General features: G+C 40.4%; 1 protein-coding gene across 4 annotated transcripts; it reads right to left on the bottom strand.

The window, feature by feature from the left end:
- Nucleotides 1–439: 439 nt before the first annotated feature.
- Nucleotides 440–27285, bottom strand: LOC104100120 (ubiquitin-like domain-containing protein CIP73). 4 transcript variants are annotated; one of them, XM_070200295.1, is made up of 18 exons: nucleotides 26989–27285; nucleotides 11236–11387; nucleotides 10815–10932; nucleotides 9914–10018; nucleotides 9692–9813; nucleotides 9532–9600; nucleotides 9153–9290; nucleotides 8985–9054; nucleotides 8753–8907; nucleotides 5813–5977; nucleotides 5661–5732; nucleotides 5423–5546; nucleotides 5140–5298; nucleotides 4804–4958; nucleotides 4558–4707; nucleotides 2610–3203; nucleotides 906–1061; nucleotides 440–825 (listed from the first exon to the last, which is right to left on the bottom strand). In XM_070200295.1, the coding sequence occupies exons 2-18, from the start codon at nucleotides 11362–11364 to the stop codon at nucleotides 763–765; spliced, it is 2544 nt and encodes an 847-aa protein (XP_070056396.1). In that variant the 5' UTR covers nucleotides 11365–11387; nucleotides 26989–27285; the 3' UTR covers nucleotides 440–762. The 4 variants fall into 4 exon arrangements, with proteins under 4 accessions (XP_070056396.1, XP_070056395.1, XP_070056394.1 ...); XM_070200294.1 differs by having other exon boundaries at nucleotides 5125–5298; nucleotides 11236–11402; nucleotides 26989–27284; XM_070200293.1 differs by having other exon boundaries at nucleotides 5125–5298; nucleotides 26989–27284.
- Nucleotides 27286–27530: the final 245 nt, after the last annotated feature.

Here is a 27530-nt window from a genome sequence, read left to right as displayed (position 1 = left end):
ATTTCTAAAATTTTATGGTACATATTAGTCATTTGTATTTTTAGTTTAATTCTTTACTATTATAATAATCTAATTCTTTGCCTTTACATTCTTTTCTCAAAGAGCAATTGATTTGATAGTGTTACATTGAAAATGTAATCACCAGAATATGTGTTTGATAGTGCGTGATAAATAACCAAAAAAACAGAAAAATCGACAAAACCCGAATCGATAAAAAACCGACTTAATTAATTTGATTTGGTTCCAATATTTGAAAAACCAACTTACTTGGTTTGGTTTCTTTTTAGGAAAAAACCGACCAAACGGAACCACGAACACCCCTACCCACAACATTGTCAATTAGCGGCCAAATCTACAACAGTTAACCTGATTTGGATAATGACAGAGGCGGGCTGCAAAACTTGCAAGCAGGCCCCAAATAAAGGGAAAAGATCGAATCTACATCGCAAAATGGAGTTTCTTAAGAAAAAACTCGCACCATCGAAAGATACATAAACTCCACCGCAAGTCTGATTAGCCGGTTCTAAACTCTTTCTTGTACTGCAGGCGTTATAAGTTACTAACACAGAACTAGCAATAATAACTATCCCATGCGTATATACACACCAGAATAGCGTAATGATATTTTTCCTCCATGACACCCCAAAAAAGAAGAGAGACTATCATAATCGATAGTTGACTTGAGGCCAAAAACAAACGGCAACTTAACATTCTATTGGAAATAAATCAAATTTTGCGGAAAAATAGATTAAAAAATGTTTCCTATTGGCACTGTTTATCCTGGAATCTCTGGGAAACATCACTGCGCAGCATCTGCATGAATTCCTGCAGGATTTGGACATAAAAATGAGATCACACCCTAATCAAAAATCAGACTCAAATTCTGAATGCAGCAAGCTACTCACGTTTGCTAGGCCCTCCGCACTACACAGTTCATCAACAAGACTTCGATCAGTACTTCCACTACGCTGTAAAGATTCCGTACTTTGAAGCAAAGACCGAAAAATCTCTGCAGGTGGACTATTGTTCTCAATTCTCTGGGCCACCTCATGAAGGTCCATCTGAAAAGATTGCAATTGAAATGTAAAGCTTAATTTGCAATTTGATCAAAGCAAAGGGAATGTAAGAATTAATTATATTTGCAATGTCTTGAAGCAGTAGCTTTCTTGAAACAAAATGCAGAGTAATCCTATAATATGAAAGGTTCAACATGCAGGCAAGTTAAGCAGCAAAGATACACCTGAAGGAACACAACAAATACGATAAAATGAGGAATTAGTTAACCTTAGAGACCTACTCAGAAATCAAACAGGAATGTCACATGAAAGGAAGAACGGGAAGGACACTAAAAAAGAGGCTTGGGAACCAAAGTACTCATTCCATCTCATTGTCTGTCAGACTTCATAACATGGAATGTCCCAGCATGTCTTAACTTACAAACATAAATGATTTTTTTTCAAAATTCATTGATTTCTAAATTGCAAGTTCATTAATATTTGTTACATAAACTTTAAATACAAATGTCAAAAATTAGATCAATATTCATACATGAACCACACCAATTAAATTTTAAGGCGAGCATCATGCATACAGTTAAATGTGAGTCAATGTGACCCCCCCCCCTCTCCAGATTCTACGCAGTAGATAATGTCATAAAAAGAAAACAGACAAAGATTTCCTCGAGACAGTTGACTTCAACAAAATTATTTTCCTTAAAAATCTTGGTATTCAGCCAGAAACTAATAAATATAACATAATAGGCTTACAGTGATAGAAACAGAGATACCTCTCAACTATTCTGATAACTGTTTCAAACGAAGTAGATAAAGTTTGGGAGACAAAGAGATACCCTCCCCCCCCCCCCAAAACAACACACACCTCCCAGAGCTGGAAAAACAAGAAAGTGAACACCACCGTTTTCTCAATTTCTCAAGACATTTCTATGTATTGTTTCTCCCATGGTCATGCACAGTTCTTAGTTCATGCATTTTTTACTTTTGTTATGGTAAACCCCTACCCAGGAGGCGAACAGTGGCCCTTTCTGACTTTGCTCCCTTGGTGACTAGGCCCCTAAATTTTATGTTCTGAGGGGGAAGGTCCTTAAGACCCTGCTATTCCTCCCTTGTTCAGCCTGGATGGACATAAATAATCTAAAATGATCCTTGTATCCATTTCTTCTTAGTTGTTAGAAGAAAGCCCATTGTTGTCATCAGGTAACAACTACATTTAGAAGATTCCACATCTAAGACCTTAGATCCCAAGCCAAAAACTTTAAATTATCACCTATCATATTCATGATCTCTACTTTTTTTTTTAAAAAAAAAAAAACTTGAGGAGCTCATGACCTGCAAGCAGAGAACACAATTAAGAAATTAAGGAAACCAGACAAAATACTCAAATTTCAAAAAATAGAGAAAATAAATCAAAATCCTGTTCTCGATAAAGTAAAACAAAAAATAGATCAAACAAATCTAGGCTTCTGAGCCAGGTCGAAGTAGAATTCCAGTTCCATACTATTGGAACCTTATGAACAGTTTAATATCAGTATGGGGAAATACAACAGAATGATTGAATATCTATAACAAAATAGCTAGCTAACAGGAGCAAACCTGAAAATTTTGACTGGTTGGTGTTGCCACTCTTATAGTGGCATTCTCACCAGGCCTCTGTGCAATATTAGGAATTTGTTGAGGCATAGCTGAAATGCCACCAAGAGCTTGAGAGACAATTGGCATCATTTGCTGAAACATCCTAGACAAGTCCATACCACCACCTTGCCCGGAAAACATGCTTCCAAGATCCTGGGTGTCAATCTGCTGGGCTATCTGACTGACAGTGTTCATCATTGCTGGATTTTGAGTGAGTTGCTGCATCATATTTCTCAAGAGATCCGGAGAGCCAGCCCCACTTTGTTGTGAAACCCCACTCAACAAACCATCTAAAGCAGGACTCTGAAGGACACTTGACATTGCATCCGCTATCTCTGATGGGCCATCAACATTTCGGTTTCCTGTGGCAATAGTCCCCGTAACTCCCCTATCTGAGTGTGTCCCTGAGGGCATAGCAGTGTCATTTTCCCTGGCTGCAAGCGCTGCAAGAGACTGCAAAACTTGTTGCCCATTTCGTTTAGGTAGTTCATTTTGATTGTCGCTAGTTGAACCATCACCATTATTTCCATGAGGTCTGGATTGCTTAGTTCGTCTCTAATGTGTAGGTCCACAAAAAAAAAAAGTCAAGTCCAGGACCAAAATTGAAAAGCAGTACAAGAAACAGAAAGTCGTGAAAGGTTGAAACAATTCCAGAAAGCATTCACAAATCTGACTTTTTCTTCAGTTATGACTTGTGAGATCAACAATAAAAGCATCGTCCTGACAAACCCCGGTACACACTAATTCAACATATTGATATAAGATTTAGGGCCAAATCGTTAAAACGGCAGCTCCAGCTCCTCAACTAATTTTTATACATGTAAAGAAAATGATCATCAAGACAACAGAAGAAACTACAAGTTCACTAACTCAACCCTGATGGTCAAGAAAATTGTCTCAAATCCAGAAGTCCGAATCTTTTATCTTCTAGTTTATATAACAACAAGAAGGGCAGCCCGATGGCCCTCTGAGATTTCTTTTTTGATAAGGATGGCCCTCTGAGATTTCTTCAGTTATGACTTGTGAGATCAACAATAAAAGCATCGTCCTGACAAACCCCGGTACACACTAATTCAACATATTGATTTAAGATTTAGGGTCAAATCGTTAAAAGGGCAGCTCCAGCTCCTCAACTAATTTTTATACATGTAAAGAAAATGATCATCAAGACAGCAGAAGAAACTACAAGTTCACTAACTCAACCCTGATGGTCAAGAAAATTGACTCAAATCCAGAAGTCCGAATCTTCTATCTTCTAGTTTATATAGCAACAAGAAGGGCAGCCCGATGCGCTATGCTCCCGCATAATAAGGGCCGGACCACACCGGTACTGATAGAATTTTTTTTTTTAATAACTGAGAAATCTCAGAGGGTCATTGGTGCACAGTTCAAAACTCGATAGATAATGGGCTCGTCCCTCTACCCTTCTCCCCTTAATTACCAGGCTATTGTTTGTTGCAGGGTTCGAACCTGTGATGTTCCCCTGACCCGACATCACAAGTTGCAGGCTTATTTATTATAGAATATCAACTTTTAAAACTCTTGAGCGAGATGTGAATGCTAAATTTAAGGTAAATAAATAATTGACAAGACAAAAGAAAATACAAACTTAGGGCACATGAAAGCAACTCAAGAAAATTTGACCTAGCACTTCATGGAACATGAGCATTAAACAAATCAGCAGACACAAAATCATTCATTAATTACAACGGACAATGAAGCGGCAGAAACTGGTGAATGCCATCACTCCAATATAAATTGGTTAGAGGCTTCTAACTCCTTATCACATATCCTTTCAAACAGTCTACTATATTGTAAATAAAAATGAATATTCTATTATAACTCCATCTTCCAGCCAAATCAAATAATCAGACATATCCGGGAAGCAGCATCATAAAGGCTTGCCTACCTTTGGCTGCAAACCTCCAAACCCTAAGCCAAGGGGCACAGATGAGGATTCATCAGGACTACCTAACTCCTGACCAGATCTTTGAGCTCCTCCTGCACTGGCTGAGGCCTCTGGCTTACCAAAAGACATTTCGCTTGATTGACCTTGACCCTGGCATTTACAAGTTTAATTAGGCCTAGATATGTCGTACTAGGGAAAAAAAGACAGGTCACAGAATCATTTTATTAGCACCGTATTAGCACCGACCATTTTATCCTCTCTTCCAGGACAATCATGCGCCAGTAGCGGCTCAGGCACAGTCATCCCACTTGCAGATGTGATACCTAGTTGAGTGCTTACAGTATCATTCACAGCACCAGATACAGTAGTGTGTTCTAGGCCACTTGAGCTCTCTGATTGGCCTTCATAATACAGAAAAGCACTTCAGAGAGTATATCGCCAACATGTATCATTATCAACCAATGACAAAGTATAGATGTTTACATGTGTTATCAAGACGCACTCAGCCCACAATAAGTTCAGATACAATAATATATTGTTATAGAACATTAATATCCAAAAATGTACCAGGTTGTGGCATACTAGAGACTGAGATAACAGCAGGCCTTGGTGGAACAGCTGTAGCCATTATATTTCGGACAGGCAAAGCCCTTGATTGGCCAGAGTCAGTTCCATTACCACGTTCACCCTGTGCTCCATCTCCATTGGTCGCCCTAGCACCAACTGCAGAAATTATAGGTGCTAAAAGCACCCATAGTTAGAAAGGTTACACACATTTCCTCCCAATTAATTGCAATGCCCCAAAGAAAATAAGGAAAAACGATAACAAAATACAGAATATTCTATACTAGAAGATTTTTCATACCGGCATGTATATGAATATTGACATGCCTTGGAGCACTACCAATCCCAAGAGCGCCAAAGGGGCCAGGATTAGGGAGAACAGCAGTTGAGCTACCAAAGAGTGAACTGGTTTGAAGGGGGAAAGGCTGCATCGAAGAAGAGCAATAAGTCACGGGATGAAAAGTTAAAAAAGGAACATCTACCTATTTTTCAGATTGCAAACCTAGACTAATCTCTCTACTTTTAACTGTCTAACAGACCTGAACCATTATGGGGTTCGGCCCTGTGGGAGATATGTAAACAGCAGGACCAGCATTTACTGAAGATTCGGCCTGCAAAGAGCAATTTAACGACTGTAAGAAAGCATTTTCAGAAAATGCTTAGCCACCAATAAGAGAAGAAAAGGACATACAGGTGACTGTCCCATTCTGAGAGTCAATATCGTCCTCCCAAGCTCTAGTAGAAGGGCACCTAAATGTTGCATTGCTTGACCAATTAACACTGATTCTGTCTGCACCTGTCCCCTTACTGCAGGATCACTGGAGCCCCCTTCCCGTTCCAACCGTCCTGCAATTTGCTATAAAGTGGCAGACGATTAGTAAACAAAATCAGAGAGAGAGAAGGAGAATAACTTTTCAGAAAGAAAGACATGTAACTAACACCTGTTTGTTCGGCTAGATAAGAGCAAGTTGACAATGCAAAAGAAAGTAAAAAGTTGGACAATGGCAGTTACAGCAGAAAAAGAGTGAATGTGATTATTAATTCTAGGAACCATAGCTTTATCAATGGCCACTTAAAATATCTTATTAGTGATACTTAATGGAACTGTAAAAGTACTCCATCAGAGACAGAAGGTAATGGAACTCTCCAAAGCAATGCAGGAGTAAGGCTGCAGACATATTGCATCTAATGCTACGAGATTTCACAGTATGGGGACGCAATTGGACGAACGCTATTTGACCCATCAAGTTCCACGTCTTTAGAGAATAGAGAACAAGAGCAATATCTACAGTATGGTCCCATGCATGCATGCTGTTGCAGTAAAAACAGGTGAACATCATGCAACTTGTCCAAGGCGTGAGCACGAGAGATTTGCTGTAAGGAACTTCCCTCTAAAGATATATCCGAGCACTGTATTTAGTATCCTCATAATTTATCAAGTAAATTACTTATTGTCAGTGTTGTCAAAGGCGCGCTTAAGCCCTGAAGCGAGGCTCAAAACATGTTGAACGCTTCGCCTCGCTTTGTGGGCGCTTCAGTGTCGCATCAAGGCTCTAAGGCATACTTTTTCTTGCCAATGAGTGTAATCTTGAAAAGGCGACACTAAACAATTGATATTTCACTTTATCATAATTTTTTTCAATTTCTTTGTCCATATATTTGTTATTCATGCTTATAATTATTGGTCTTGGACTAAGGCATAAAGTGAAGAGCCTTGATGCGCTTCAGTGACACATCAAGGCTCTAAGGCATACTTTTTCTTGCCAATGAGTGTAATCTTGAAAAGGCGACACTAAACAATTGATATTTCACTTTATCATAATTTTTTTCAATTTCTTTGTCCATATATTTGTTATTCATGCTTATAATTATTGGTCTTGGACTACATATACAATTTTTTACTTTTTCTTCAGTTGCGCCTTTTTCATTAAAGCTCACGCTTTAACTGCGCTTTGCGCTTAAAGCCCCAATGGACCTTAGAGCTTTTTTGCGTTTTCGCCTTTGATACACTGCTTATTGAGCCCAAACATGGTGATAATCTATCATCATTACAGCTCGGGAAGGTTGTAGTCAAGACATGATTCAACAGACGTGGAGCATATCGTTCCATTTTTCACAGGGTAAGAACAGACAGAGAAGAAGGATCCATTATCATCCATACCATTAAAAGCACAAAGGACTGATATTCTACTATCATGTCAATATGGTGCAAGTTTAGTCTCAGCATGAGAACCTAGCCAACTTGCAAGCAACTGCAGCTTGATTGAGGTTTGCAGCTAGCAACTATCAAGCAGAGCTCAACCCTCCCATAGCTGGGGAAGTTTTTATATGCCTACATTTATATGCATGAATATGATTGACCCTTTTATTCTTTCTGTATAAAAAAGACTCTAGCTGGAAAACAAGAAATACTCTTCTAAACCTACCTATCCTCTTCCCCCTCTGTCCCTCTTCTGTATCATGGGGTTCCTCGTGGCAACTAGTCTGCCCCCTTTGTTTTATCAAAGAGTAATCCACAAGCATCAGGAGGACAATTCCTGGGGCCTTGCAAACTTACCCTAAATGAGCACATCCTTATATGAGATACATTAACACGGAAAAACCAGAGAACGCTGCCACAGAAAATGGTTCTATCTCTCTCCATCCAGGCTCAATAACTGCCATTACTGTAATTTCTTCCCATCTTCCCAAGTGATCTTAACTAATCCACCCATTATCTCCAATCTACATCCAAATAATTGGACCAGGCACGGTGAAAGAAGCTATGTTTAGTTGGGCCTTCAGAAGACAGAAGAGAAAACGCAGAGCTTGGAATGTTGCCACCCCTAGCACTCATGTGGGTTGTTTGGTACGAGAGGAATAGGAGAGCCTTGAGGAGTAGCCTCTTTTCCCTTGTTTATTTTTGGTGCACCCATGAGGTTCCTATTTGTATAGAAGATTGGGTGTCATTCGTAGAAAACCATGTCCTTTTGTAAGGTTTTCCACTTTTAGGTATACTCCTTGTATACGGGCATGTTTTGCCCTTTTTTAATGAAATTTATTACCTTATCAGAAAAAAATATCAGTGTGTTAATGACTCCTAATATTGCGAGGCAATTGAGAAAGCTAGAATTTAAGATCTTAAGATTTTTATAGGCTTATTGAAGTGTTACACATGTTGCAGGATAGAAAACAAATGATCTAGTGCTGGACCCAATTCTCAACGGAGAGAGTGACTTTTACAAAAATGATTATTTAATATTTAAACCTTTGCACTCTATCTCCACCACCCAAACCCTTTTCTTTGACAGAGATTAAAGAACTTTTGCACTTTGGTCCTTTCAAGCCAAAGAATAGTCATTTCCAAGAACGGTTTTGATTTTAGCAAAATATAATCGCTCTAGCTTGTGAATAATTCAAGACAGAGAAACTCAAGCTAGGAACTCAGGCCACATATGGTGATTCCAGTTCCAGATTAGCCAAAAACATGTGCATTGCACAGCATGTGCTATTGATCATAGTCAAAAATGCTTCTTGCCTGTTGATTTCTTAACAGGTAACACTATAACCCTGCAGATACTAGAATGTGAGGATACAGGGATGGACCAGAACATTAATAACAAAAAGAGATCATCAGGGTCACGGTACATACAGATAATGCCGCAATGACATGACCGCCAAAGAGACGCTCTGCATGATGCAGAACAGTGCTCAATGCCTCTGGAGTCGATAAGCCATGAGAATTTGTAGGCAACTGTACTGCAGGTGAATCTGCTGCAGTATTAGGTGACTGGTTTGGCGGGTAACCTGGGTAAGAGGATGCGAAGTCATTTAGAGATTTACTCCACCATAAGAGAAGAAGCAAAAATGAAAAAAATTCTCACCGTTCTGTGAGAATACGAGCTCCATGCGATTCATGAAGTCAGTAAGCGTGTGCAAGGAATCAGGAATGGGCTTCAACATTTAAAAAGAAAAGAGAAAAGAAATGAGTCAAAAATGGCCAAGAACAACATGAGACAGAAAGTAACACAATATCTGAAAGACATTCTTACTGAATTAATTGAGGGGACAGCTAATGCTGCCCCCAGTGGAATTTGAACTACTTGAGGTAAAGATTGACCAGCAAATGCCTGCCCAGATTGCTGACTTTGACTCTCATTTCCTTGAGGTGGAGGAACTGGAGCACTGACCTATTCACAAACCAACCCACCAAGCAAAGATTAGGGAGGAAGCAGTGGACAACGCAGATGCAATTCTACAGCACCTTGCTAGGTGAACGTAAGCAAAATTAAAAGCCACATATTAGTGAGGGTCCTGTAGTTTTGAAACTTGAAAGGGCTGATCACAAAATAGAGAAATCCCAGTAAAATATAAAAGAAGCAGGTAAATCTAAGAGATCTGAAATATAAGAGAAAAAGGTGGGAAAAGGACCTGCACACCAGGAAGCTGGCCACCAGTCATGTTCCCAATCCCTACAGTGTTTAAAACTGCCCCAATAACCTAGAAAGTTGGACATTTTCTGTTATGAGATTCTCCCAAATTAACTCAAATTACACTGATTATAAAAGCTTGCAACTTCTATGAAACGCACCCGACTAAGATCAGGCACAACTCCTTCCCCCTGATCTCCAACATTAAAAGTTCCTAGGACAACACTGTGTGAAATCTGCCCGACACGCCGTGAGCCTCCAGCAGAAGGTTGAGACTCTTGTCCTGTGATGCTCAAAGATAATAAAATTGATTGTTACTCATCTGACCAATAAATTCAGCCAAATGACCTTAAAGCCTAAATTTCAAATCACACAACCTTTACCTCTGCTAACATTGTTAGTAGTGGCTTGTCCAGTGCTGCTAACCGATGAAGGTTGCGGTTGAGATTGCCTCAGTACTAAATGTAGTGTGTCCCCATTTTCCACATCTGTAAAGAGTCAAGGTTTGGCAAGAAACCCAAAAATCATAGATGACAGACTCCATTTTTGCAAAAATATTACACCCAATCGGGCAAATCTGTAAAACTCTGTTTAACAAAGCATTGGAGTTTGCATCTAATCAGCTGGCCAAAGAAAAGTCCCTAAAATTAATCATAGCCACGATAAAAATTAGAGGTGAGAAGTCAATCAAATTGTTAGATGGAAACAGCTCGCTAAAATTAATTACTAACTTGGCCACCTCTAGATGACCAATGGAAAAAAGCAATGAAGAAAGGTTTGGGTTGGTGGCAGTGTCAAATGTCAACTAGAATTACCCTGTTGAGATCAATACCCCAAGGGGGAAGGACACCAAAATTTCTATTAGATTCATTCCTAAGCTTGCTTTGCGGATTAGGCGCACATCAAAAATTTGACTTTAAGGGTTGAAGTTTTCAGACAAAAAATGGTATTTCGGGTTGTAGCAGTTGCCTAATCACGCTAACAGTTCTTTTACAGTTTTTTAAAAAAATTATTTCAGATTATGTTTAAGCATTTAACAATCAGCTATGAGATGATAGAAACAAAAAAGGTGGAATAAGCTTACACGAAATGATGAAATCCTAGAAATTACCTCAAGAGATATGTAAGAACCCAAATGCACATATACAACATTTAACAGAAAACCCTGTCCAACAAATTTTAAAGAGAAAACAATATTCCCACCAAAGACTTGTCGAGTTTAGGACAAAAAATATTTTAGATGTACAAAGTGGGAAAACTTGAATTTCCCAGTTGATAGGATACGATATTCCGAAAGAAGGTGATCATCCTTCAAGACCTTGCCCCTAAAAATTAGCCTTTGGTGCTCAACAGGTACACCAATCTGACTTGATATTCTGTCTTTCAGGGCTGAAACTTGCATCTGACATTGAGATATGATAGTGCCAAGAAGAGATATATCAGAGCGGTACAGTGCACGTGCACGTGGGTGATAAAAGATTCCAACTGCTAAAATTCACATTCAACTTCATATTGATAGGACCTTATTTGAGAAAAGGTTTCTACATGTCAATACATTATTTCTGGCAAACAGAAAGGGGAAACAATCATACTTTTCAAAATCAGCACAAGTTTAAGAAAGCTTCACATCCAACCGAATAAGCATGATGGTAGTTACTCTTTTTCAGCATAAGTTGCAACAGAAACAATAAGTAACAAAATTTACATTCTTATCCACGTTAAAAGGATGTGTCTGGGAATCTAAGGTCTTGATATTGAGCTCCACGGTTGATTCAGAACTTCCACTAGAAACATTGCTTGTGCTTGACCCTTCAACTGATTGTTGCTCAGCCATGATACTTTAGAAACAACAACTACCTGAACAGCAAAACTCTGAAGGATGGTAAGCCTTTACTAAAACACCACGTAAAATAGTTAAGACAAACTAATACCAAGAAGCGACTGCAAAAGCGCAAAATCAATTAAAATATTAACACAGATAATTTAGAAGTGCATCCATTCTGAAAAATAGAAAATGACCAAGGATGGGAAATAATAGTGAATGAGTCAGATACAAAAAGTAAATCGTAATTCACGACCAGCAGCTATCTTGAATCCCTCCCCCCCCCCCCAACACACACACACACAACACTCTGGTTTCAAAAGGAGAAACTATACTGCCCATATGTTTTGTGCGGCGAGACTAAAGATACCACTAATTATCCGTTTCACATTGTTTATGGACCTTAGCAGGCTCATCTTAGTTTTTTGGGAAGAATACAGTGAATGATCCACAGATCTGGGGAAGAATAGCTCGAAATTTACACAAGGGAAGACGTGGCAAACTCTTGGGACATTTTCCTAAGGGCATGGTCTTGTTTACTCTCTTGTCAATTTTTTTTTAACCGAGAAAATTTGGGGACAATGGACTTGTCCCTTTAGTCTTCTCCACTTAAATAGCAGACTTCGGTCGAACAGCCAAGCTTTGAACTCGTGGTGTGCACCTAGCACATATTGCATTCCACATTGCACAACTTTTGTTGTTGAACCAAAGCCTAAGGGATATGGGTTCTCTTTGCAATTACCAATAGCTTCTTAAAAGAATGAACTAATTATAGTAACTTCGTACACACACTTTTCTATAGCTCAACTTTCAGCCTGTCTATACTTGGTGGCAACCGGTTGGTGCCAAATAATAAGACAACTTTCACTCTCACATGTCAAGGAAAAAACTACTTGGAAGATATTAGACTATTCAGGTCATAAGACGGTAAGAGTTTTTCATACCTGCCAATTGTATTCGAAGCATAGGGTACAGCAGATGACGTGCCAATTCCATACAACATAAGCTTGCCATTTTTTTTTATGGGTAAATAATTTATTATATAAATATTTGCACCAAGCTAGTGCAACAGGCCTAATTACAGGTTGTGCAAATCAGCAATTGTGTCTAAAATATCATCTACATCTGGTACAAAAACCAGTTTGCACCAAAAACCGATCAACAAAATGCAATTAAGTTTAAGGCACTGTAAATTTTTTCTTTTGCCTTCAAAAATTCTACTGTTTTTTTCAAGCCAGACAGACCGCCGACAGATAACTTGAGGAACAGTGTTCCAGGTCTTTTGAGCTTTCTTGCATAGACCCTCCCTGGTCCAGCACTTCAGCATTTCTGAAATGGAGTTAGGCATGGTCCAAGACATACCAAATACTGAAAAGAACATAAGTTTGCCATTTATAACCATGGTGGACAATATAATAATAAGAAATCTTGCCACATCTTTAGTTTTGTCTTCCTTTTCAATATTTTAACACCTACTTCCTTTAGTCTTGTACTTGTTGCTTATCACGAGTCAAAGGAATGACTCTTTAACCAAGATCAGTAAACGTATAATATTATCATTAGAAATAGAACGAGTTGGTACTCTCCACATAGTCCCTAAATTTTCAACTTTTATTTCTCAAATGGGCCTTCATTTATTACATACTTAAAAACAATGGTTAAAAAGCCTAAATGCTTCTCCAGATGTCTGCAAAACAGTTTGCGTTATTTCACTGATTTGTTTAAACTATCTTCTACCAAGTATTCCAAGATGATGTCTTGTTAATGTTTCTCACATATAATACTATGGCAGTTAAGAGGGAAATCCGGTCTTTTCGTCCAGCTTTCTGATGGTCTTTTCTGCAGCTTTCTGGAGACTATTGCCTCCGAGGTACTGTAGCACACAGACACCCCAACCCACCCCTTCACCACCACCATGAATCATGAATCCTAGGACCTCACCACCACCATCCGAGAGCCAACCCTGTCGCGACACTACCCCAAAAAGAACCGGGAACTGACACCCCACGCGCCGCCACGCGCGGCAGATCTCCGACCACCCCTAGCCCACGCGCCGGCGCGTGACACCTTAGATCCCAACTTTTTTCCTTCAGACAGCCTCTTTGCGAGGTTGTTCCGACCTCACCCATCCATCAACCTCCAACTTCCGACCACTTTGCTATTTTCCGGCGACGGAGGTGTCTTTTTCCGGCCAGATTTTACTCCCTCTCACTTTCTCTTCTTCAGTCAATCTCCTCGCGAGGCTCTTGGTTTAGCTATGACGGACTCTACAGAGAGAAGCTCCTACTTCTCCCTAGAATCTAGAAAATTGGAAAGCAAGTTTTTTAGCAAAGCTGCATCTTGGCCAGCCCTCGAACTTGGGGGAAGATGCCAGCGAAAGCTTGACGTAGGGCAGGAGCCACACTTCTCGCTGTCCGAGGAGTACACTCTCAGGCGTAAAGGTTTTTTGGACTCTTGTTTGATTGGGTCTTTCTCCAAATGGGTTGGTCCTCCAAAAGCTGTTAGGAACTGGACAGCATAGGCATGGAACGTCAAGGACGGGCTGAAAATATCGCAACTGGGGGACACGCAATATCTTTTTCGATTTGTCGACGAGTCTCAAGCTTCAGAAATTCTTGTCAGAGGAAACAGGTGGTTCGATGGGAATTTCTTAAAGTTAGACAGATGGGTGGAGCACGATGGGTGTCTCGACCCTCGTTTCGCTGGCGAAACATTGGTGGTCAACATGGTGGGTCTCCTGGTGCATCTCTGGTGTCTTGACCTATTCAAGAAGGTTGGGGAAATCTGTGGGGGTTTCATTGATGTCACTTGCAGCTTGCACGATCTCTCGCGAGTAAGGATTGTGGTGAGGAAAGGGGGCAGAATCCCTATCTCCACTGTGGTGGAAGATGGCTACTTGAGCTACAGGGTTTGGTTGAGCCCTGAATTTCGCCCTATCTTTATGCTTGTGATTTTGGCGGAAGAAAAGGAAAGGTCAAATAGAAGGGAAGGGGAAATCAGTTTCTGAGGGGAGGGGAGGACTCACCGGATCAGTGGACTAAGCTGGAATCAGACGTTAGATCGAGAAGTGACGGGAGGTTTGATTTTGGGAGAAGAAGACAAAATTTTAACAGGAGGAAAAGACGTGAATGGGTTAGTGATGCGGGCTGGAAAGGTAGAATGGGTCGATCCTCTTTTAACTATCATAGGGTCGGGCAAGATTTCAGCAAGCATAGGCCTGGGCCTCCACACATGGGCCCAGCAACTTTTCCCAATTCTATTAGAATCGATCCAAAGGGGCCCAGATTATATCAAGCTGCGTCCGATAAGGCTCCTAAACATATGGGAGCAGTCACTCCTTATTCTGCCAATGATGCCTCACACAGTGCTATTTCTTCACCAAGCACTAGGGACTTGTGCCCCTCTTCGGCCACTGTTCCAGGGGCAGCACCGGCTAAAGCTGGCGGTGTTATTCCACGGCCCCCCGCCTCTGATGGACCCAGCTCCATCGCTCCCTCATCTCCCACTGTGCTTAGATGTGCTGAGATTACAATACAATCTCCTCCAAGAGAGGCATTAATTCCCGAGGTTGGCACCCAGAGTTCCTATTACTAGCAATGCTATGGTCTTGCATTCCTCCGGTAGGGACAAGGAAAAGGTAATTACAGAAGACGCATGTCCAATTTCGTCACGGATTGGAGAAGGGGATCTGTCCTTATGGATGGAGGATAAACTATTAAACTTTGGGAAGTTCTTAGGTGTTTCTTTTGAAGGGAAGAAAGATAGGGTGCTAGAACTGTTGAGGGAGATTGAGAAACAGCCTTGTTACGAAGGCACGGGGAGGGAGTTGGGTAAAGGTGTTAATCAAAAGAAAATAGGTGATGTAGTGGTGTATCAGAGAAGGGGTCGAGTGTGTGACATGGAGAAAGGGACCTCGGCTAGAGGGGTGGGGAAATGGGGGCTATTGTTGCTTATGGAAGTTAAGATCCTTTCATGGAATGTCAGAGGGATGAATGACCCAAACAAAAGGGTCATCATCAAAGTGGGAGTTAGGGAGTGGGGTGCCAACCTAGTTTGTTTTCAGGAGACCAAAATGGAAGTTTTGTCGGATGCGATCGTGAGAAGTGTCTGGGGAGGTAGTTGGGTGAAATATGATTGGGTCCCAGCAGCGGGAAGTGTCGGGGGCATTCTACTTATGCGGGATGATAGAAGCTTGGAGGTAAAGGAGATTAGGAAGGGAGTTTTCTCTTTGGCAGCTCTCGTCAAAGATAGAGTGAGTGGGGTGGAGTGGGGATTTGGGGGAGTGTACGGGCCGGTAGGGGAAGGGTCCAAGGTGTCTTTCTGGGAGGAACTTGCCAATATTATGGGGGAATAGGACATTTCATGGGTTCTAGGGGGGAGACTTTAACACGATTACATTCCCGGAGGAGAGATTAGGATGCAATTTGATTTCGAGGGCCATGAAAGAGTTTTCTGACTTCATCAATGATCACTTTCTCATTGATCTTCCTTTGTCAGGGGAAAGGTTTACTTGGGGCAGGGCGGAGGATTCAAACTCAAGATCCAGACTCGATAGATTTCTGATATCGTCCTCCTGGGATGAGCTGGTGCCGATTGTGTTGCAGATCCCTTTACCTAGGCTGACTTCGGATCACTTGCCCATCTTGATAGATGGATGCAGGGGGGGAGGTCCGTGCTCCCTTCCGGTTCGAGAACATGTGGTTGAAAGTGCCAGGATTTTGTGACAAAGTGCAAGAATGGTGGACCAGCTACGGGGTATCAGGGTCACCCTCATTCCGTCTGTCGAAGAAACTCAAATTGCTCAAGGGAGATATTATTAGGTGGAATAAGGAGGTCTTCGGGAGGGTGGAGGTCAAAATAAGGGAGCTTATGCATGAATTGGAGGTATTAGAGAGAGGGGAAGGGGCGAGGAAGCTAGATGAACCTGAGAAAGTGAGATTGGGGGAGGTTAAGAGTGAAATAGTCGAGTTAGCAATAGCTCAGGAGATTAGTTGGCGACAAAAATCAAGGGCGCTCTAGTTAAAAGAGGGGGATTCGAATACCAAGTTCTTCCACAGGGTTGTGGTTGCAAATCGAAGGAGAAACTTCATAGAGTCCTTAGTTGTAGATGGGGTGAGGATCGAGGGAGAGGAGGAGGTAAAAGGGACGATAGTGGGGTTTTATGAGAACTTATACAAAGAGGAAGTTAGTTGGAGGCCTACTTTGGGGGAATAGAGTTCAACCACATAGGGGAGGGAGACAGTGTGTGGCTAGAAAGAGCTTTCGAGGAGGAGGAGGTGCACGATGCTGTGTCGAGTTGTGCTGGTGATAAGGCCCTTGGGCCTGATGGTTTCTCCTTGGCCTTCTTCCAGCTTTGCTGGAACACCGTTAAGGGGGAGTTGATGGAAGCCATCGAATACTTCCACTTGAATGGTGCTTTCGAGAGAAGCATCAATGCTTCTTTTATTACCATTGTGCCTAAGAAAGAAGGCGCATCTTGCATCAGAGACTATAGGCCTATCAGTCTAGTGGGGAGCATTTACAAGATTATTTCTAAAGTGCTCTCCAACAGACTCAAGAAGGTTCTTGACGTGTCTGTTTCGTCCTCCCAGAATGCGTTTGTGGAAGGTAGGCAGATCCTGGATGCTGCTCTGTTGGCAAATGAACTTGTAGACTCCTGAAGGAAAAATAGAGAACCCGGATTACTGTGCAAGTTGGACCTTGAGAAGGCTTTCGATCATGTCAATTGGGAGTTCCTGGACTTCATTATGAAGCGGATGGGGTTTGGGGAAAGATGGAGGGGATGGATCAAGTTCTGCAATTCATCAGTCAGATTCTCTGTCCTGGTTAATGGTAGCCCGTGTGGTTTCTTTGGCAGCTCCAGGGGGCTCAGGCAAGGTGACCCCCTATCCCCCATGCTATTCATTTTAGTGATGGAAGCTCTGAGTAAAATGATGGATCGTGCAGCGAGTGGAGGCTTCATGAGAGGATTCTCAGCTCCGATCGGGGTGCTCAGTGCACGAAGGGTCTCTCATTTGCTTTTTGCGGATGACACCCTGGTTTTCTATGATGCCGATATGGATCAGTTGACCTGCCTGAAGCAGGTACTGCAGTGGTTTCAGATAGTATCGGGACTCAAAATCAACCTCGGCAAGTGTGAGATTTTCCCGGTGGGTGAGGTTGCTAACTTTGATGCTTTGTCTCATGTTCTCGGATGCAAGATGGGCTCTCTTCCCACTACTTACCTGGGTCTACCATTGGGCGCTTTGCAAAAGGATACTACTGTCTGGAATCCAGTCATTGAAAGGGTTGAAAAACGATTAGCAAGCTGGCAGAAACGGTATTTGTCAAAAGGCGGTAAGGAAGTGCTTATTAAAAGCACTTTGTCGAATATCCCTACCTATTACTTATCCATGTTGCAAGCACCTGTGAGCATCACAGAAAAACTGGAGCGGCTTCAAAGGAATTTTCTTTGGGATGCGGCAAATGGAACTAGAAAGTTTCATCTAGTGGATTGGCAGACAGTCACTTCCCCAAAGAAGTAGGGTGGACTTGGAGTAAAAGATCTCAGGGTATTCAACAGAGCTTTGCTGGGGAAGTAGCTGTGGAGATTCGGGGTAGAAGAGCATGCTCTATGGAGGGAGGTCATAGTAGAAAAATACGATTCCACGGGAGGGGGTTGAAGGACCAAGGCAATCACAGCACCGTTCGGGTGTGGCATGTGGAGGAACATCATGAAGAACTGGGAAGCTTTCTATGGCAACATCACTTACAAGGTGGGAGATGGAAGGAGAATCAGCTTTTAGAATCACAGGTGGTGTGGAGAGGCTACTCTAAGGGTCTCTTTCCCCCACGTCTTCAGAGTTTCAAACCAGAAGGAATTGATGGTCCAACAAATTCGCAAGGAGCATGAAAGGGGATAATATGGGACCTCTCTTTTAGAAGGAACATGCAAGATTGGGAGATTGCGGAGATCCAAAATTTGTTGGCATTGCTATACGGGCAAGATATGCCCCATCCATCTTATGATTCTTGGAGATGGGGATTGCACGGCGATGGTTTGTTCACCGTAAAGTCCTTCTACCAGAGTATATTGGTGAGACAGGAGACTACTTTCCCATACTCATCGATATGGATTCCTAAGGCGCCCACGAAGGTGTGCTTCTTTGCATGGCTAGCAACGAGGGGAGTGATCTTGACAACCGAAAATCTGCGAAAGAGAGGAATTACACATGGTAGTTGGTGCTACATGTGTAAAAGCTCAGGGGAAGAAGTTGATCATCTTATGCTGCATTGCCCTGTGTCCTGGGGTTTATGGAGGGCAATCCTGAATCTTTTTGGTGTTCAATGGGTGATGCCAAACACTGTAAAGGAAATGCTATATAGCTGGGCCGGTTTCCGTAGAAGAAGCAAGCAAAAGGCGTAGAAGTTCGCCCCGTTAGCTCTCATGTGGTTAGTCTGGGGAGAGAGAAATAGGAGAGTTTTTAAGGGGATTGAGTCTCCGTTTCCACACCTTAAGAATAGTCTTTTATCTTTGATCGCTTTTTGGTGCACACATGTAGCCCCTACTTGTGTAGAAGATTGGGCGTCATTTGTAGAGAATCATGTTCTGATGTAAATTCTCTACTTTTTGTATAATTTTTGTATGCGGGAGTTTTTTCTCCCTTTTGATTAATACAATTTACCTTATCAAAAAAAAAAAAACCTAAATAGTCTGAACTGTAAATGGACTTTTTTGAACTTCTAAATATCTTTTAGTCCATGACCACTACCCATGTTGGTCCTATATATGCGACCCACTATCAGGAAAAGAATTGCATTAGCTAAATGGAGATGGTCGATGGGTTTGCAGACCCCCACTTACAGATTCTAGCCAAAAACCTAGTGACAAATGTGAATGCAGCTTCAATTGGCTAGGTCGCAGTTCATATGAGATTCCAGTAACTCAAATCCAATAGGTTACTTTGGTAGCGTACAAAAGATTCTAGATTCAACCAAAAGTGAAATAAAAGTTCCAATATATTAATGATACTACACATTGAGCATCCAAGGCTATGGCCTAGTGGTAAATAAAGTGAGTTGAAAGCAATGAGGTCTCAGGTTCAAATCAAGCAGAGGCAAAAGAACTAGGTGATTTCTTCTCATATGTCCAAGTAGGGGTGGCAAACGGGCCGTCAGGTAGGATATGGACGGGTCGAAAACAGGTAATACAAAAATGGATAAATTATCCGACCCGACCCATATTTAATATAGATATAAAAAAAGGGTTAACCGGCGAATCTTCTTGAATATGATCACTTTTGGGAGAATTTCTAGTCACACAAACTTGAGGAAACCCCAATTTGATGTTTTACAAATGTAAAAGTTAAACTCATTAGTTATCCATTGGTTATCTATTTTCTAAGTGGATAATATGGTTTTTAATCCATATTTGACCTGTTTTTTAAAAGTTCATTATACAACCCATTTTTTAATGGATTATATGGGTGGATAATAGTTTTCTTTTAACCATTTTGCCGCCACTATGTCCAAGCCTTGGTGGACAGAGTTACCTGGTATCTGCGCTAGTGCGGTGACACATATCCCATGGAATTAGTCGAGATGCACACAATCTAACCCGGATAATACGGTTATCGAAAAATGATACTACACATTAAGGTCAAAGTGATTGATTTGCAAGTACAAGATTTACTCATAACTCCCACGATGCAAGATAAATACTGGTATTTGTATTGCCTAAAACTCTTTTTCCCATTTGCTAATAGAAAACGTTGAGAAACTGACAGCATATACTGTTGAGGTTTTATTTTAAGATGAATATTCTTAATTATTTTAAGATGAATATTCTTAAAATGAGGGTGAATGGGAAATGGAGGAAAAATGAAATTTTGAGTAAAATTTTAAGTTTCCCCCTCTTAACAATGAGACATTGTCCCATATTGGAAGAGGAAGACATTTTTGGTGGGTATATATATAATTGCTCTTCTTGTAGCTCTTAAAGAGTTAAGAAGAAAGCAAGCCTCGCGCCGTCGTCGCTCGCTCGGCTCGGCTCGGCTCGGCTACGGCTACGGCTTCGGCTTCGGCTTTGGATTTGGATTTGGATTTGGATTTGGTCAAATGATCGATTGATTGATTAATTTTTTGGACCAAATTTATTTGTTAATAGTAAATATTAACGTAAGATTATCCGTATTTGTAACGGATATTTTCCAATCCGTGTATTGATCATTTGGCAGCCGGATAATGGTCTTCCCACCATGAATGTGCTTGCTCCACAAACATGAAGTGCTTGCTCCACAAACATGTAATGCTTGCTCCACCATGGAGGGTGGACGTTTGGTCTTCTTCAACATTTTGCTGCTATATATATGTGCAGCAGATGTTGAAGAAAGACACTCAACACACAACACACAATTCGCTCAACAAATTGGCTATACATTTGCACTCCTTCCTCTCAGCATTTCCATACGATTTTCTGAGTTTATACTCCTTCGTTCTGCATTGTTTTTAACTTCAAACAAAGCAACTGTAAGTGTGATTTGCTACCGAACTTTGTGTTCGCTGAAACACTGGGGTTTGAAGTACCGCTACACCAGTGTGTTATTCGTTCTATCCTGGGAGGAAATAATCCATTACCTTGGGTACTAGGAGGGGATTAAATTCCTTAAGGAAACACTGTGAATTCAGTGGGCTCGAATTTATTATTGTTTCATTACGTTAACTTATATTTTGCAGAATTAATATTTACAAATACAGCAATATTGGCGGGAATAACAATCTTAAGGAATTTAATATTTATTTCTGTATTTGTGTTATTCTTATTATTCTGCAAACTAAAACCTTTGTGGTTTTGTGTACTCCCGTTTTGGAGAGTTAAGCCTTAGTGGCGTTTTGTTGGATATTAAAATCTACGTGATTTTTACTCCAGTTTGAAAACGTGTATTAAACGTTTGTTTGTGTCATTTTTTTACAGTAAAAAATGATGACTGAAAGCGAAAACCAAGCTGTGCCGATGGTAACTGCCAACGCATCGACAAGCCGAACACCGGCGTTGGCACCGGCAGAAAAATCCGAAAAATTTTCCGGGATTGATTTCAAGCGCTGGCAGCAGAAGATGTTCTTCTACTTAACTACGTTATGTCTACAGAAGTTCATCAAGGAAGATGTTCCTGATCTGCCAGATAAAACTCCAGATAATGAACGCTTTCTCGTGATTGAAGCGTGGAAGCATTCTGATTTTTTATGCAAGAATTATATTCTTAGCGGACTGGATGATAATCTGTATAATGTATACAGTAGCGTGGAGACGTCAAAAGAATTGTGGAATGCGCTTGAAAAGAAATATAAAACTGAAGATGCCGGGATGAAGAAATTCGTTGCCGCAAAATTTTTGGACTACAAAATGGTAGATAGCAAATCTGTTATTACCCAAGTCCAGGAATTGCAAGTGATTATTCATGATCAACTTGCTGAAGGTCTTGTCATCAACGAAGCATTCCAAGTAGCAGCAATGATTGAGAAGTTGCCTCCATTGTGGAAGGACTTCAAAAATTATTTGAAACACAAACGAAAGGAAATGTCCCTTGAAGATCTCATTGTTCGGTTGAGAATCGAAGAGGACAATAAAGCTGCTGAAAGGAGAGGCCGTGGAAATTCAACAATAATGGGAGCAAATATTGTTGAAGCTAACAAAAAGAGGAAGAAGGCTTCTGGTCCGAAATACAACCCAAGCAAGAAGCGGTTCAGTGGAAACTGCTACAACTGTGGGAAAACCGGACACAAGTCTACGGAGTGTCGTGCTCCGAAGAAAGACAAGAAAAGAGGTCAAGCAAACATGGTAGTAAACCATGATGATGTTGATAACTTGTGTGCCATGCTTTCTGAATGTAACTTGGTGGGAAATCCTAAACTGTGGTGGTTTGATTCAGGAGCCACTCGCCATGTTTGTGCAGTTAGAGAGGCTTTTGCTACCTATGCTCTTGCTGAACCCGGAGAGACAGTTTATATGGGAAATGCTTCAACAGCAAAAGTTGAAGGATATGGGAAGATATTTCTGAAAATGACTTCTGGCAAGGTCATGACTTTGAACAATGTCCTCCATGTTCCCAAAATGAGAAAGAATTTAGTCTCTACTGGACTTCTTGTTAAGCACGGTTTTAAGTGCGTTTTTGTGTCCAACAAGGTTGTAATTAGTAAGAATGAAATATTTGTGGGAAAAGGTTACCTCACCGAGGGCCTTTTCAACCTAAATGTAATGGTTGTTGAAAATAATAATAATATTTCAGCTTCTTCTTACTTACTTGAGTCAAATGATTTATGGCATGTACGTTTGGGTCATGTCAATTATAAAACCTTACGGAAAATGATTAACTTGGAAGTACTGCCCAAGTTTGAATGCGAAAAATCAAAATGTCAAACATGTGTGGAATCTAAGTATGTTAAACATCCTTATAAGTCAGTTGAAAGGAATTCAAATCCTTTAGACTTAATTCACACAGATATTTGTGACATGAAGTCAATACCATCTCGCGGTGGAAAGAAGTATTTCATAACTTTTATTGACGATGGTACTCGATATTGCTATGTTTACTTACTGAATAGTAAAGATGAAGCAATAGACGCATTCAGGCAATACAAAAATGAAGTTGAAACGCAACTTAACAAGAAAGTAAAAATGATAAGAAGTGATAGGGGTGGTGAATATGAATCTCCTTTTGAAGAAATATGTTTAGAATATGGAATTATTCATCAAACAACAGCCCCTTACACGCCCCAATCTAATGGGATTGCGGAAAGAAAGAATCGCACATTAAAGGAGATGATGAATGTGTTGTTGATAAGTTCTGGTTTGCCACAGAACTTGTGGGGGGAAGCCATTCTTACGGCTAATCGAATATTAAATCGAGTGCCCCATAGCAAAACACAATCCATTCCATATGAAAAATGGAAAGAAAGGAAGCCCAACTTGAATTATTTTAAAGTGTGGGGGTGTTTGGCAAAAGTGCAAGTTCCTAAACCCAAAAGGGTAAAGATAGGACCGAAAACCGTTGATTGTGTTTTCATAGGATATGCGACAAATAGTAAAGCATACCGATTTCTGGTTCATAAATCAGAAAATCCCGACATTCATAATAATACGGTTATAGAATCAGATAATGCTGAGTTTTTTGAAAATATATATCCGTATAAAAAGGAATGTGAGTCGTTTGGTAAAGGATCTAAACGACCTCGGGAAGAAACAAAAGAAAGTACATGTAATCAGGAGAATCCAAGACGTAGTAAACGTCAAAGAACGTCTACTTCATTTGGACCAGATTTTGTGACTTTCTTATTGGAGAATGAGCCTCAAACATTTAAAGAAGCTATGACTTCTTCGGAATCATTGTTTTGGAAAGAGGCAGTCAATAGTGAAATAGAATCCATATTGAACAACCATACATGGGAATTGGTTGATCTTCCTCCTGGAAATAAACCTTTGGGTTCTAAATGGATTTTTAAGAGAAAAATCAAAGATGATGGCACTATTGATAAATTCAAGGCAAGGCTCGTAGTCAAAGGGTATAGACAACGAGAAGGTCTAGACTACTTTGATACATACTCTCCAGTTACAAGAATTACGTCCATACGGATGTTAGTAGCATTAGCTGCAGTGTATGGTCTTGAAATTCATCAAATGGATGTTAAGACTGCCTTCTTAAATGGAGAGTTGGAGGAAGAAATTTACATGGAACAACCTGAAGGGTTTGTGGTTCCAGGTAAAGAAAAGAAGGTATGTAGACTTGTTAAGTCTCTTTACGGACTAAAACAAGCACCCAAACAATGGCATGCGAAATTTGACCAAACAATGTTGTCAAATGGTTTTAAGATAAATGAATGTGATAAATGTGTGTACATTAAAAATGTTCCAAATCACATAGTCATTGTTTGCCTATATGTGGATGATATGCTGATAATGAGTAATGACATTGCCAACATAAATGCTACTAAGCGTATGCTCAATAGCAAGTTTGATATGAAAGACTTGGGAGTTGCTGATTTAATTCTGGGAATTAAAATCCATAAGACTCCTCAAGGTCTGGCATTGTCACAATCTCATTATATTAAGACAGTACTTGAAAAATTCAAGCACTTGGGCTTTAAAGTTGCAAAGACTCCAATTGACGTGAATCTTGCATTAGCAAAGAACAAAGGCCAAAGCATATCACAATTGGATTATGCTCGTGTATTGGGATGCTTAATGTATATCATGAATTGTACACGACCAGATATAGCTTGTGCTATAAGTAAACTGAGTCGATATACGAGCAATCCAGGCCAATCTCATTGGATGGCAATGAAACGAGTTTTGGGATATTTAGAACATACCCAGAACTTTGAATTGCACTACAGTAATTTCCCTGCGGTGATTGAGGGATACTGTGATGCAAATTAGATCACCGGTTCAACTGATTCTAAGTCCACGAGTAGATATGTATTCACTATTGGTGGAGGAGCGGTATCTTGGAAGTCGTCCAAACAAACATGTATTGCCCGCTCTACAATGGAGGCTGAATTCATAGCCTTAGATAAAGCCGGTGAAGAAGCTGAATGGCTCCGAAATTTCTTGGAAGACATTCCATTTTGGCCCAAACCGTTGGCACCAATATGCTTACATTGTGATAGTCAAGCGGCAATTGGAAGGGCTGGGAGCGTTATGTATAACGGTAAATCTCGTCATATACGACGAAGACATAAAACCGTTAGGCAATTACTCTCTAGAGGAATTATCACGATTGACTATGTAAAGTCAAGTGATAATGTGTCGGATCCACTTACAAAAGGCCTAACTAGAGAGGTAGTTGAGAAATCATCAAGGGAAATGGGGCTATGGCCGAGAACAAGTCATTGTGGCGGTAACTCTACCTAGAAGACTGGAGATCCCAAGATCTAGGTTCAAGGAGATCAAACAAAGTCATTAATGACGGTTCAACATTGTCAAATAAAATTTTAGTCCGTTCTCGTGATGAGACAATGTTCAGTACCAAGGATAAAGCATTAAGGCTTTTTAATGATTTCTAAATTTGATACGGGGTATATCAAATAGTGTATCTACAGGATGACACGTTTAGGAATCACCTATGTAAGTGTGAAGTGTGAGCCGCTTCAAGGAGAACTTTGTAAGGCCAGTTCTCTACGCACTTATGAAACCAGGCGGTGTTCATGGCTGAAACGAACACAACAATGAGAACCAAAGACGGTTAAGGGTTGATTGTGTGACTTATGGTTGTCTAGGTATACACCAAAGATCGACGGTTCAAAGATATCAAATCTACCGATTGACCGAGTATATCCGACATAAGTTTACTACGGAAAGTTCAAAGGAAAACCTACTTATCCAGATGCGATTAATCCTTACTTGTAAATCACACAGTTTTTCCATGCATACTTCCGTGATATAGCCATTCCCCATTCATGTGGGGGATTGTTGAGGTTTTATTTTAAGATGAATATTCTTAATTATTTTAAGATGAATATTCTTAAAATGAGGGTGAATGGGAAATGGAGGGAAAATGAAATTTTAAGTAAAATTTTAAGTTTTCCCCTCTTAACAATGAGACATTGTCCCATATTGGAAGAGGAAGACATTTTTGGTGGGTATATATATAATTGCTCTTCTTGTAGCTCTTAAAGAGTTAAGAAGAAAGCAAGCCTCGCGCCGTCGTCGTCGTCGCTCGCTCGGCTCGGCTACGGCTACGGCTTCGGCTTCGGCTTCGGCTTCGGCTTTGGATTTGGATTTGAATTTGGTCAAATGATCGATTGATTGATTAATTTTTTGGACCAAATTTATTTGTTAATAGTAAATATTAATGTAAGATTATCCGTATTTGTAACGGATATTTTCCAATCCGTGTATTGACCATTTGGCAGCCGCCTAATGCTCTTCCCACCATGAAGTGCTTGCTCCACAAACATGAAGTGCTTGCTCCACAAACATGTAATGCTTGCTCCACCATGGAGGGTGGACGTTTGGTCTTCTTCAACATTTTGCTGCTATATATATGTGCAGCAGATGTTGAAGAAAGACACTCAACACACAACACACAATTCGCTCAACAAATTGGCTATACATTTGCACTCCTTCCTCTCAGCATTTCCATACGATTTTCTGAGTTTATACTCCTTCGTTCTGCATTGTTTTTAACTTCAAACAAAGCAACTGTAAGTGTGATTTGCTACCGAACTTTGTGTTCGCTGAAACACTGGGGTTTGAAGTACCGCTACACCAGTGTGTTATTCGTTCTTATCCTGGGAGGAAATAATCCATTACCTTGGGTACTAGGAGGGGATTAAATTCCTTAAGGAAACACTGTGAATTCAGTGGGCTCGAATTTATTATTGTTTCATTACGTTAACTTATATTTTGCAGAATTAATATTTACAAATACAGCAATATTGGCGGGGAATAACATATACTAGTGATTAGTACAGCATCAGAACTTTATACACATCATACAAACAAGAGCGCAGATTAGCTCGTAAAACACTAAAGGCAACAAATTTAATAAACAAATTGAGATTGAAACATATATAGAATCAAACAATACAAAGCATTTTAACCTAATTCACGAATTGATTTTAACATTAAAAATCACCAACGGAATACAATAAGATTCTTGCCTCGGGAGAAAGAGAGCGTGAGAGAAAACGACCGGAAACTTAAAAACTGGATTTTGCCGGAGATTGAGATCGGGATGAGCAAAGTTTGTGAAGGAGGACGGTGTCAACTTTGGCCAAAGATATAGCTATAACGTAAATATGAATCGGAGGCGAATCGCGGTTTTTTGTGGTATCACAACAAGGGTCGAATCTAGAATTTGCCAGCTTGTTGTACTGTTCCAGAAAGATCTAGACTTTTTTTATCGGATATGGTTTCATGGGTATTCGGGTCACCACAACCCAGTCCAATCCACATTGACTTTGTTGCCGGGTTTGTAATTTATTTGAGTGTAAATATATTTTCCTTTTTGTGTTTATAAATTATGATTGTGGGCATGTTCCTCCTAATGTATAACTAACTTTCTCTCTTCCTTTTCTCTTATTTTCTTCTTTCATTCTCCTTCTCCTTGTAGGAAATGAGTCATTAGGACGTTGATTTGTTCTTTTTCAAGACTTGCTTGAGGTTATAACATTAATTATGTAAGCGAATCACTTGTGAAATA

Source organism: Nicotiana tomentosiformis, chromosome 4 (assembly GCF_000390325.3).
Source record: "Nicotiana tomentosiformis chromosome 4, ASM39032v3, whole genome shotgun sequence".
Taxonomy (NCBI): domain Eukaryota; kingdom Viridiplantae; phylum Streptophyta; class Magnoliopsida; order Solanales; family Solanaceae; genus Nicotiana; species Nicotiana tomentosiformis.
The sequence above is the reverse complement of the archived record's forward strand: the minus strand, read 5'-3'. Positions and strand labels throughout refer to the sequence as shown.

Bases quoted from the DNA above. Each gene is read 5' to 3' on its own strand.
- LOC104100120 (XM_070200294.1), bottom strand. From the start codon at position 11,364: ATGGCTGAGCAACAATCAGTTGAAGGGTCAAGCACAAGCAATGTTTCT. The intron at 5,299-5,422 runs GTATGAAAAATC...GGGTGCTTTTAG, and splicing joins CAATATTCATATACATGCCG to CACCTATAATTTCTGCAGTT. The intron at 826-905 runs GTGAGTAGCTTG...CAAATCCTGCAG, and splicing joins GTGCGGAGGGCCTAGCAAAC to GAATTCATGCAGATGCTGCG.